The 13848-nt window shown below is 44.1% G+C and overlaps 1 protein-coding gene across 1 annotated transcript in view; it reads left to right on the forward strand.

Moving 5' to 3' along the window:
- The window catches only part of tgfbr2b (transforming growth factor beta receptor 2b), a 48870-nt gene that overhangs the window by 15973 nt on the left and 19049 nt on the right, over positions 1 to 13848 (forward strand). The window contains exon 4 of the mRNA XM_056285783.1: positions 13329 to 13627. Within this exon, the coding sequence (XP_056141758.1) occupies positions 13329 to 13627 (299 nt within the window). The remainder of the gene's footprint in view (positions 1 to 13328; positions 13628 to 13848) is intronic.

A 13848-nucleotide genomic window follows, 5' to 3' on the forward strand; every position in this document is an offset into this window, starting at 1 on the left:
GTGACAACTTGCTCACACTTGTCACACTCGTCGCTCTGGGCTCCGGCACGACAATCCAGATCCCATGACGGATGGACGGAGACAGTGTCCCGGTGGACGCCATTACTCTGCAAAACAATCAGCAAGAAATGCAGGACAGTCACCAATCGGCCAACAAACAGAAGAAACACCTGATCATGCAGAAAAGACAGATGGAAAAACGGAAGGGAAAAATCTCCAAAGTTAGAAACAGAGTACAGTACCTTACCGTTTGCACATCATTTATGCTCGCGTATGCACTACTCACATTTTCCACTGAGATCGGGTAGTGATAACTCCCAGCATGCAGTTCAGACAAAAGAGAGGGCGAGAGAGAGAGAGATTTTTTTCAAGTAACTCGTGGATATTCAAAATTATCCCCATTTACGATTATCCCGATAATGGAAATTCCCCGCGATCAACTTTTCATGTTTTTTATCGTGATTCAAGATAAAATCCTATATCGTCCCATCCCTAACACACACACACACACACACACACACACACAAACACACGCACACACACACGTGGCTCAGAGCTCATTAACTTGACATTCAGTGTGGAGCAGAACAAACAGGAGTAAATACCAGATGCCCATCATAATTGGCACACTTCATCCACGCTCACCCAAGGACAGTCACATGAGGAATAACAGAAGCGTGGTGTTATTTTATTATTGACCAGGACAGTGTGACCTCCCATTCAGTCAATGTTTTCGTGTAGATGCTAGCTCGGGGATATTTCAGCAGCAGACTATTAATAAAACCTTTCCTCATTGTCGTAAGTTGTGGACCAAGGACAGACACAAGAGGAAAAGTAACAGGAGGGATAAAAATATGGAGGGGAAAAATGGCTTTACGGGATTCTTGGTATAGCCTGTAAAGAGGAAGCAGATAGATGGAGACAAAAAGGAAAATGTTGCTCTGTCTGCATATTTTGAGTGTGTGTGTGTGTGTGTGTGTGTGTGTGTGTGTGTGTGTGTGTGTGTGTGTGTGTATATATATATATATATATATATATATATATGGCATGGTGGTGCCAGCGGTTAGCGCTGTTGCCTTACAGCAAGAAGGTCCTGGGTTCGAACCAGTGGTGGCTGGTGCTAACAAATTTGTTGAGGGGTGGGGGCACAATTTACCTTGGCGCAGCACACCTGACAGCTGCTTTAATGTCCACACAGTCACAGAGTTGTTAAGAAAGACAATGTAGCCGAAAGATTTTACCCTGATAAAATCTATAGGCTACATTGTCTTTCTTAACGACTCTGTGACTGTGTGGACATTAAAGCAGCTGTCAGGTGTGCTGTGACAAGGTAAATTGCCCTCCCAAAAATTGTTAGCACTAGCCGCCACTGGTTCAAACCCCAGGGTTGTCCAACCTTGGGGGTCATCCCAGGTCATCCTTTGCGTGGAGGTGGCATGTTCTCCCCATGTCTGCGGTGGGTTTTCTTTGGGTGCTCTGGTTTCCCCACCGTCAAAAAAAAAAAAAGACATGCATGTAAGGGTTAATACTCCTGTCTGTACCCTTGACCGAGGGAATGGAAAGAAGAACTGGAGTTGGTCCCCGGGTGCTGCACAGTGGCTGCCCACTGCTCCTAGCTACACAGCTAGGATGGGTTAAATGCAGAGTGTAATTTCCCTACAGGGATCAATAAAGTATCTATAAAAAAACCCATATATATATATATATATATATATATATATATATATATATATATATATATATATATATATATATATATATATAACTTTGTTAAAAGAAACGTTCAATGGTAGGGAAAGTGCTCAACAAATAAGGAGCAAAATAATCCAATGAGTCAAGTAAATTCTTCATGAGACTGTACAAGCCTGTTCCATACCATAAGCAATCATCAGCCATGATTGCTTATGGCATGAAATATATATATATATATATATATATATATATATATATATACACACACACACACACACACACACACACACACACACACACACACACACACACACGCACATAAATAAAATGTCTTCCTCTCGTTGTGGAATCTTGGCTATTCACTCATTCATTCAGTCAGTCAGTCAGTCACACAGCAGACTAGTTTAACAGGCATATGACTCATATGCAGGCCAACTGTCAGATACAGAGGGCAAAGAGGAGCAGAAAGTGTACACAGTGATATGTGGTCAAGATAGAATAATAAAAGAATGAGAGAGGAGCATGAAAAGAGAGTAAACAGAGTGAGAAATCAAATCTTGTGACGGGGGGGGGGGCGAAAGAGAGCAATAGAGACACAGAGCTCGGAAGTTGTGACACATGTTTATGAACTGGTCCGCCTTGTAAAAACACTGTCATTACCATAACAAGTAAATAGTGAGCCTGATATTCACTTGTAGTGAACTGCATGCAGCCCGAGGCCGGATTCCTCCATGCTCCACCATAACATGATTCCAGCCCGGATAAAGAAAAGTTATTTATGTACAGATTGAAGAGTAAGAAATTCCATGGTGAAAACTGGCAAACCGCTTTACTGGAACTGGCTTAATTACAAGTTTTAATACTATAGTAAAGCTCACACATAAGACAAACCCAAATTAAATGAAAATGGAACTTTAAATGTTCTGCCCGAGAGAGAGAGAGAGAGAGAGAGTATAACTCCATCAGAGAGAGCCCTAATTATAAAATGAATTAAATCAATGGGTGCAGATGACCGTAACAACAGAAGGCAATTGTTTTCATATCAAGATAAATATTAAAAGGGTAATCTTTGGAGTTTGTATCTACATAGGATCATATAAAATAGGGCTACAATCCTAGTTTGTAACATAATACAAAGTAATTATGTATTACACATCTATTTTGTAATACAGTTTGATTTAGTGAAGAGAGACGTTTGCCAGTTTTAGAAATTTAGACAAAGTTAGGTCCTTGAGTTAGAAGAGTAAAATAGTTTGTATACTGAGCAGTGGCTTGAGGTTAGTGTGTCTGTACTGAGTCTTCAGTATGATTGATTGTCTTCAGTTTTATGAATTATATGACACTTGTCGGGAAATCAAAACACTATGAGTGCAATATCTTATCTGCAAATGCTCTCTCTCTCAGATTTAATTCTGTAACTGCCATCTTGCCAGACATAACAGCTTAGCCATTATCATTTCCTTATCTGTGCTACAGTCAAGGGTGAAATCCTCACTCAGACTTTTTTTTGGGGGGAGGGAGGGTGTGTGTGTGTGTGTGTGCGTGCGTGTGCGTGTGTGCATGTGGAGGGCTGGGGGTGAGGATATGCATCTGGTTGTGTATGGAAGCAAATCTGATTATGTGGCTTGTAACGTAGTGGTTAAAAACCCACCTCTTCCGCTCATAGCTGGAAACCCCAGTGTTAACAGACAGGTGATAACCAGCTTCATGATACCTGTTATCCGGGATCATCAATGATAGTTTTAGAGAAGCTTGTAACCCAACGAGATAGAAACCTCAGGACATCAGCTAGCAATATGGAGGTTGGCTCCTAGCCAAGTTCTACAAACTTTAAGCTTCAAGACAACACCCAACATGCTGCCAACAATATTGTTATGCAGGTGTTGTTTGAGTAAAACAATATCTTGGTGCTCACCTCGAACCTATATCTCTTCAGTCTGCTTTCTGTCTGCCTCTTTTACCTCTGTTGTCTCTTTGTACCTGAAGTTGTCCGTGCACACATACACATACATACATATACCATCGGAAGTCACTCGGGGTCGAGTATGGCTATCATTCTTCTAGGTCCTTGTGGGTCTTCAGGAGAGCGTAGAGGCTGATCTTGGAGCCACGTATTTTGGGGCAATGTGGGCAAGGGTGTGAAGAAGTGGTTGAGGATGTAGTTTGGGCCTTTCTGGCAACTCACTGCTTTCTGAGTCTGTGCTTGTTTTCAGCAGCACAGTGGAGGTCATGTTTGTAGCACCCAGCATCCTCATGGACAGCCAGTCTCCAGGCCTCCCTGTTTTTTTGCTGTTTGTTCCCAGGTGTTAAGGTTGATGCCACACCTTTTGATGTGGGCCTTAATGTTATCTTTATATCGCTTCTTTTGTCCTCCTGGGGCACGGTGTCCTGTCACGAGCTGAGAGTAAAGGACTTGTTTCAGGAGGCAAGAGTCAGACATGCGGAGGACATGGCCAGTCCATCTCAGCTGATGTTGTGCGATGGTGGCAGTTATAGTAGGCATATTGGCCTCCTCGAGGATGCTGAAGTTGGTGCATTTATCCTCCCAACTGATCTTAAGGATCTTCCTGGGGCATTGCTGTTGGTATGCCTCGAATGCCTTCAGGTACCTGCTATATGTGGTCCAGGTTTCTGACCCATACAGTAGGGTGGGCAGCACTACTGCTTTTTACACCAGAATTTTTGTTCTGGCTTGAAGATCGCTGTTTTCAAAAACCTTTTACTCAATATTGACAAGGCCCAGCTGACACAACTGAGACGATGGTGTATTTTGATGTCAGTGTTGGCTTTGGAGGAGAGAAGGCTGCCAAGATATGGGAACTGTTCCATGTTTTCGAGTCTGGTGATGTCTACAGAGATGGATGGGAGCAGAGCACACATATTTCTGTTGGGTGGGGATTGGTAGAGGACATGGATCGTTTTTTTTTTATGTGAATGGCCAGGTCAAGCTGCTTGTATGCCTTTGCTAAGGTGTCCAGTATGCTCTATAATGGCTCTTCTACAAGGGACACCAAGGCATGTCATTGGTTTACTGCAGCTCTATGATGGATGTGGGGGTGGTTTTACCTTTAGCCCTGAATCTGTTAATATTCAGAAGATTTCCATCAGTCCTGTACATGATATTGACTCCCTAAAGCAGATTGGGACTCGTGAGACAGATGATGGTGGCAGTGAAGACACAGAACAGGTTTGGGGCAATGACACAGCCTTGTTTAACTCCTGTGTGGACCTTGAATGACTCTGTCTCGTCTCCATAACTGCTGAGTACTCTAGCTGCCATATTATGATGTAGTAGTTGTAGTACTCTGATATATTTGCCAGGACAGCCTATTTTTGACAGAACTAGCCAGAAGGCCTGGTGGTTTACAGAATCAAAAGCTTTGGTTAAGTCTATGAAGGCCATGTACAATGGTTGATTCTGTTCCTGGGCTTTATCTTGGAGTTGGCAAGTAGTAAAAATAATATCCATGGTGCCTGTTAGGACGAAAACCACTCTGGGATTCTGGCAGCATTTCCTCTGATATTGGAGGGAGTCTGTTGGCCACGACCCTAGCCAGGGCTTTCCCTGTGGTGAAAAGCAAGGAAATGTAGTAGTTTCTGCACTCAGCTTTGTCCCCTTTCTTAAAGATAGACAATGAGTGCATCCCTAAGTTGCACAGGGAGTTCCTCTTTTTCCCATATTTTAAGTAGCAAGGCATGGATATGTTTGAGGAGTGTAGGTCTACCTGCCCTCAGTACTTCTGCCAGTATTCCATCAGGACCAGAAGCCTTGTTGGTTTTCATCTTCCTGATGGTATCCTGGACTTCTCTTCGACTAGGTGGTGCTGCCATGTTCTCCTCTTTGGGTTGTTGAGGGGGTTGTTGGAGGGCACCCATCTCAGGGCTAGGGTCCAGGTTTAAAAAGTCCCAGTGGTGCTCTTTCCACCTCTCTTTGATTGAGTTGTTGTCTGTTAGCAGTGTGTGCCCATCTTTGGAGCGAAGAGGGGTTAGACAGCAGTGGCTGGGACTATATCGCTTTAGTAGCATTGAAGAAGGGCCTTCTTCACCCATCACTGGTTCTTCAATTCCCTGACCCAGCTTTGGATGGCTGACTTTGCTCTTGCATGAGCAGCTTGTTTATTTTAGCAGTTGATGTCATTCTGCCAGATGGTAAAGGCCTGCCTATTATGTTGATTAACCACTGGATTTTCAGGTCATTCTCATCAAACCTATCTAGGTGGTTCTTAATCATGTGTCCAAGGGTGGCTTTGCAGGTGCCAGTAATTGCAGTCCTGAGCATATCCCCCATCACCTCTTCCTGATCACCACAGGGCTTTGACCCAGGATGTTTATGGGTTGATCCTTTTGGGGGGACGCCTGCACATGACAGCTTTTTATGTGGTGAGGGTAATGCACCTGCAGCACATGCACTACTCTTGGCAGGGGGTGGCCAGAGTCCATTGGCATGGAGAACCAAGATGATTGGGGACCACCCTCTGTTGCAGACTTAATCTGCCTTCACTGGCATTGTGACCTTAAGACATCTTCTGCCAGTTCCGCCGTTGAGTTCTTTGTTGGATCACACTTTTTCTGGAACCTCCCCCTTGACCTATCTGCCTTGGGTGACCTTACCAGGAGCCAAGATCCGGATGACATAGCTCTTGGGATCATTAGTACACACAAGCTTCTCCACCATGAGAAGGTGGCGATCCAGGAGAAGGCACACTCACACACACACACATACACATGTGCGCGGAGTGTTCTTCTTCCGTGTGTTTGTTGGCGGATCGCAAACCAACTTTAAAGGTGCATACCGCCATCTCCTGTTTCAAAGTGTGTAGATTCATGGCATTGGATGATCTGAATGCTGTTTGGTCTATAAAAAAAATCCCACCCGATTTCCTAATCCTAATTGTTAATTCCTAATTATATACTATCAACCGCCTTCTAATTTCCCTGAAGTCCTGCCCTGTGCTCAACAGTGATTTTAAACTCCATTCCTGCCCTGTCTCATGTCTTATATCTCTTGATGTCTCGCTCTTTGAATTATATTTACTCTCAAGTCCCAGAATACATTGTGCTAAATCCCTTTCACATCATACTTTCAGTAATATAGTAAAACAGTTAAGTGGACAAAATTAACATTCGATGGCACATAATGTTGATAGTATAGCACATTCTGCATTTCATGCCACAAAAGCATAAATGCTGGCCAAGGATATGTTACATGGACAGAATTACTTTTTTTTCTACAAAAGGAGTTTATTTTGTTCACATAGTGCCGAAGTGCATTCAGCCTTTTTCTACAAAATAAAAAGTACAACGGTTAATTCAGTTCATGACAGGAATTATCCGTTTGGTTTTCCGTGCACGAAAGTATGTGCTCTCTTCAATCAAAGAAAGTTGAATCATTTCTTCTGGCTACGTTTATTGACAGAAACGTTTCATCACTCATCAAAGTGAGCTCTTCAGTCTAAACTGACTGCAGGTATCCCCACCCTTATAAACAATAAAGTTGCATAACGACCGAAACCAATGATCAGTTTCATATGCAAATAGGCATGACCATTAACTAGGGTGCGAATGGCCATGTGTACTATTCACAGAGGACTGGGGAATGTTTGCGATCACAGTATTGTAAGATGGCGACAGATGTACTCTTATAACCCCCTGCACCCTCGGTCCAGGGATGGTTGTTCCCTCTTTACATAGATGGCCTCTTTGACTCCCCATTCAAACCAGCATTCCTCCCTATCAGTGATGTACACATCCTCATCCTTGAAAGAGTAGCCACTGTCCTGTAGATGGGTGTAGACTGCAGAGTCCTGGCCTGACGTGTTAGCTCTCCTGTGTTGTGCCATCCTCTTGACCAGCATATGTTTAGTTTCCCCAATGTAGAAATCATGGCAATCCTCCTGGCACTTAACAGCGTACACTATATTGCTCTGTTTGTGCCGGGGGACCTGATCCTTCGGTTGGACCGATTTCTGGTGCAGTGTGGTTTGGGGTTTGAAAGCAAGTGAGACGCAGTGTTTGGAAAATTCGCATCTCAACTTTTCCGACACTCCTGCCACATACGGAATCACCACTGGTTTACGCTTTGACAGCTGTTGTCCTCCTCTCTTTGGTTGGCTGGTGCACTGGTTGGGCATCTTCCTGGCTTTGACAAACACCCAGTTAGGATAACCACACATAACTAGGGCGTGTTTAATGTGGGATTTGTCCCCTTCCCCTGCCGCTGTGTCGGTGGGGACGTTGTCATCTCGGTGGTACAGCGTCCTGACAACTCCTACTTTCTGCTCCAGTGGATGATGAGACTCAAACCTTAAGTAATGATATGTATGCGTTGGTTTACGGTAAACATCAACAATCAAATATCCCAAGAGGGTTATCGGGGGATGGCGTAAGACAGAAGCGCTAACGTGTCAAGCCAGGACTCTGCAGTCTACACCCATCTACAGGCCAGAAGCCAAGTGGCCAGTGGCCAAGGATGAGGACGTGCACATCCTTGATAGGGAGGAACACTGGTTTGAATGGGGATTCAATGAGACCATCTATGTGAAGGGGGAATGACCATCCCTGAACTTGGGGGGGGGGGGTGATAAGAGAACACCTTTCGCCAGCTGTCACTCGATAAACTAATACAATGAGTTACAGCTGATGATTGCCTATAGCATGAAACAGGCTTGTACTGTCTATTATAGAATTACTTGAATCACTGGATTATTTTGCTCCTTGTTTGTTGAGTACTTCCCTAGTGTTGAGCGTTTTGTTTAATTAAGTTATATATATATACGTGTGTGTATATATGTGTGTACACACACACCCATATCTATATCTATAAACATACATATGTCGTGTGTGTGTGTGTATATATATACACTCACCGGCCACTTTATTAGGTACACCTTGCTAGTACCGGGTTGGACCCCCTTTTGCCTTCAGAACTGCCTTAATCCTTCGTGGCATAGATTCAACAAGGTACTGGAAACATTCCTCAGAGAGTTTGATCCATATTGACATGATAGCATCACGCAGTTGCTGCAGATTTGTCGGCTGCACATCCATGATGCGAATCTCCCGGTCCACCACATCCCAAAGGTGCTCTATTGGATTGAGATCTGGTGACTGTGGAGGCCATTTGAGTACAGTGAACTCATTGTCATGTTCAAGAAACCAGTCTGAGATGATTCGAACTTTATGACATGGCGCGTTATCCTGCTGGAAGTAGCCATCAGAAGATGGGAATACTGTGGTCATAAAGGGATGGACATGGTCAGCAACAATACTCAGGTAGGCTGTGGCGTTGACACGATGCTCAATTGGTATTAAGGGGCCCAAAGTGTGCCAAGAAAATATCCCCCACACCATTACACCACCACCACCAGCCTGAACCGTTGATACAAGGCAGGATGGATCCATGCTTTCATGTTGTTGACGCCAAATTCTGACCCTACCATCAGAATGTCGCAGCAGAAATCGAGACTCATCAGACCAGGCAACGTTTTTCCAATCTTCTATTGTCCAATTTTGGTGAGCCTGTGCGAATTGTAGCCTCAGTTTCCTGTTCTTAGCTGACAGGAGTGGCACCCGGTGTGGTCTTCTGCTGCTGTAGCCCATCTGCCTCAAGGTTCGACGTGTTGTGCATTCAGAGATGCTCTTCTGCATACCTCGGTTGTAATGAGTGGTTATTTGAGTTACTGTTGCCTTTCTATCAGCTCGAACCAGTCTGGCCATTCTCCTCTGACCTCTGGCATCAACAAGGCATTTTCGCCCACAGAACTGCCGCTCACTGGATATTTTCTCTTTTTCGGACCATTCTCTGTAAACCCTAGAGATGGTTGTGCGTGAAAATCCCAGTAGATCAGCAGTTTCTGAAATACTCAGACCAGCCCGTCTGGCACCAACAACCATGCCACGTTCAAAGTCACTTAAATCACCTTTCTTCCCCATTCTGATGCTCGGTTTGAACTGCAGCAGATCGTCTTGACCATGTCTACATGCCTAAATGCATTGAGTTGCTGCCATTTGATTGGCTGATTAGAAATTTGCGTTAACGAGCAGTTGGACAGGTGTGCCTAATAAAGTGGCCGGTGAGTGTATATATATACACACATACATATACACACACGCACACACACACACACACATATATACACACATAAATACATACATTTTATCCACAAAAAATACCCTGGCTTTTCCAAATAGAGCAAATCTGAAAATATCTCATCACAAAATAGATGCTATTTGTCAAACGGACATCTTGGATCAATGTAGGAGAAAAAAAAAAGCAGTCATCGTCTCCGGAAAGCGTAATGTAATGGCTGGTTCAGACCGATTGGCAGAGATTAGGTCCAGTGGAAGTGTGTTTGTACCTCCTCAGTGTTTAGAAGCACCACCCATCCCATGTTTTTCACATGAAATCATGTCTGGCTTCTTGATTTCCAAGGAAAGTGGCTCCTCTTTAATAACCACTTCTCGGTTGTGTTATTCACAAAACACTGCAAGAGTCCAACTAATTAGCAACTGGTTAGAGCGTTAAGAGCATGAGTCAGAGATTATCTGAGGGCACAAGTCGAAATCATGGCACACAAAACACACACACGCGCACTTTTTTTTCACTCTCACACACACACACACACACAAACAAACAAGCAAACACAGACACATGTACATATCACCAGATGAGGCATTTAATAACAAACCAGGAGGCCAGAATCTCTCTAATGGTTTGAAGGATGTGTCAAACCTCACTGAACACCTTGCAAGAAACTCTGGCAACCTGACTGGAAAAAGCAGCATGAGTAATTGCAAACATTTCTCCTGGCACTGTCTGATGGGCACTGCTACTGCACTCTTAACAGGTTTCTGCCTTATACGCACAATTATAAACACGTATACAAACACACATGCATGCATGCACGCACGCGCAAACACACACACGCGCACACACTCACACACACTCACATACATTTTCAATATGCCCAACAGAAACACAAAAACAACAGAAACACAAAAAAAATTAAAAACCTTGTTGATTCTTAAAACATTTGACATGCACAGACAGACATCCTATTCACACATAATCTTTAGATGTGAAAACAGACACATTATGTAACAAAGGTATATCCATATGCACTGTTGCACATGCATTTGTACAAAAGTATGACATTTTTCGAAGAGGCCTCTTTTTGTAACCCTCCTCATCACCATTTTTTTTGGGGGGGGGGGTTCCCCGTTTTTCCTCCCAATTGTACCCGGCCAGTTACCCCACTCTTCCGAGCCGTCCCGGTCACTGCTCCCTCTGCCGATCCGGGGAGGGCTGCAAACTACCACATGCCTCCTCCAATACATGTGGAGTCACCAGCCACTTCTTTTCACCTGACAGTGAGGGGTTTCGCCAGGGGGACGTAGCGCATGGTAGGATCACACTATTCCCCCCAGTTCCCCCTCCCCGACCGACCAGAGGAGGTGCTCGTGCAGCGACCAGGACGCACGCCCACATCTGGCTTCCCACCCGCAGACAGCCAATTGTGTCTGTAGGGAAGCCCGATCAAGCTGGAGGTAACAGGGATTTGATCTGGCGATCCCCGTGTTGGTAGACAACGGAATAGACCGTTATGCTGCCCGAACACCCCACACCTTGCTTTTTATGATTCACATGAAAATCTGTGCATCTGTGTTTGCATTCAGTTATGTTTACTGCACTATATCTATGGCTTAGCCCAACCCTAATGCAATAAAAGCTCTACAGCAGACAATCATACACACATACACGCAGCTGCAAATTGAAGATTTCAATCATCACATAATGGGATATTTACTTCACATGAGGATATGTACCTTGCCAAGGCACAAATGCCCCTTGAAGAACAACACATATTTTCAATCATGAGAACTAGTCTTAGTTATGTGTAAATGGTGCAAATCGTATGACAGCTCATACTTCAACCAATGTGATTTGGAATCATCAATCATCCAAAAGCCATTTATCGTATAATGAAGGTTAGGGCATGTATTGGCGTGCACTTTCAAAACTTGTTTTCCTTGCTTCCCTTGCTTTTATATGGTACCAGCAACCAATCAAACCTGCACCCATATTGTTTTATCATCACCAACAAATTGTGTCAAACATTTGGCTTGTGCTTTTAGAAACCACACAGAGCTGCAGGTGCATCTGTTGCGGTGGTCTGACGTTGCCATCCATGCTGCACTTTTATTGCATCGTGTTTCCACCCACCAAGGAGCCCTCGTTCAAGAACCTCATAGTTAGAAATGCAGAACAAGATGCACTGTGTTGAGGCTTCTCATTGTCTGTTATCACTGAGCTTTTTCTAATCGCATTTGCCTTGGCAGTAAATGTGTGGTAATGTGACAGCTTCACCCAGGGGAGTAATGTTTCCCATCAGGGCTGACTTTGTTGTGTGTTGTGAGACAGTCTTCCAGTAACTGCCCATTCAGCCCAGACCAGGTCTGTCCTGTCCAAGACAGACAGGCTGTCTACTGTTCTCTTCCCCTCTCAGGAACTCAGAGGCTGGCTGTTATATTCACCAGGCAGGCAGCGGAGGTAGAGGTGGCAGTTCAGACTGCTGCTCATGTGGTTAAGGAGGCTGCTTTCAACAGAGTTGCACTGTTGCCATGGTCCACTATGCAGAGCTGTTAGCTCAGTACAGACTCAGCTCCCCACTGGAACCAGACGCTTGGAGATGCTGAGCCGGATATTTCATGTTTTCTCACTGTGCATGATGAAAAGGACATGATTTTGAAGAGGTTAAGAAACAGTGGACTATGTGATATCTTTTTTTAGCACATCCCAAAAGGGCAATTCTCTGTGGAGATATTGCAACATGCATCTTCCGACAAAGATGGTCTTGTTTGTGTAGACACACTTATCAGGCTGTGTGTCCTGCGAGGCCCTCTCTTAAACAGAGTTGGTTTCTCCTGGTATTTTCCATGCAAAGGGCAGACCATTGCATTCTCTTAACAGTGCTAAGGGTTAACCAGGGAGGCACTCGAAGTTAAAAATATTTCAAAGCCATAGCTAGCTTCCCACAAGCATGTTTAGTGCTCCAAGCCAAAGAAACAGAGGTGCCTACTGCCCAGTGGAGAGTTGGTAAGAAGGCTCTTCAGAAAAAGCCTCAAGAATCATAATCTTTTACTAATTATGCACTGAATACAATGCAATGCATCTGGTAAACTAAAAGACTAAAAGCCTATTCACAGCTCCTGTTGATATGCACTGTTATTACCCAGGCCTTCATGATTCAAATGAGACAGTCGTAATGTCATAAAGATCCCAAAAGCAGCCAAGTTTTAGTACCAAAATAAACATGTTTTGATTTTCTTTCCTCAGGATTAAATACTTGTAAGAGGTCAGAGTGGGGTAGAGATAGCTTTTATGCCCACATGGCACTATTTTTTAATGTGAAGAAGCACTTTTTTTTCATGAAGCTGTCGCTGCTTTACATCAGCTTCATCTTGAAGAAGTCATTCTGAACAAATATAATCTCGTATCATTCATGTATAGTGAACTTATTTTCAAATGCATGTGTGAATATCTACCCTTTAATCCAGCATCGCGGTACGGTCTTAACCTGCATCTCTAACTTGCAGGTCTCTTCCTCTGTCTTCCTTTTCTCTCCCATGTTTTGTAGCCGTGGATCCAACCCAGGAGGTTCCTGTCTTCTCAGTGATCCTGGTGATCCTGCTACCTGTCCTGGGGCTGCTGCTGCTGGTTGTCGCCATGTTCTGCTGGCACCGCTTCCACCGGCGTCGTGAGCTCAACCAAGACTGGGAGAGCAACAGTAGGAAGCGCAAGGGCAAGACAGGAGGGCTGGATTGTAGCGACGCTTGTGCCATCATGATGGATGACGACGGGTCTGACAGTAGCTCAACACACGCCAACAACCTGAATCATAACACTGAGCCACTCCCCATAGAGCTGGATCTACAGGTAGTGAGTCGATACCCTATCTTCAAAATATAAAATCCTCCAAACAAACAAGGTTTAGATAGCCGTATTGGATGTATTAGAACAAATTGACTCCTTGATATCTATCTGTCTATCTATCCTAATCTAATCTAATCTAATCTAATCTAATCTAATCTAATGTATGTGTGTGTGTCTTAATGCCTGCCTGTACAATGGACCAAAATAAATGCTTACCTCTGTTC

The sequence above is a fragment of the Lampris incognitus genome, chromosome 9 (genome assembly GCF_029633865.1).
Source record: "Lampris incognitus isolate fLamInc1 chromosome 9, fLamInc1.hap2, whole genome shotgun sequence".
NCBI classification, from domain to species: Eukaryota; Metazoa; Chordata; class Actinopteri; order Lampriformes; family Lampridae; genus Lampris; species Lampris incognitus.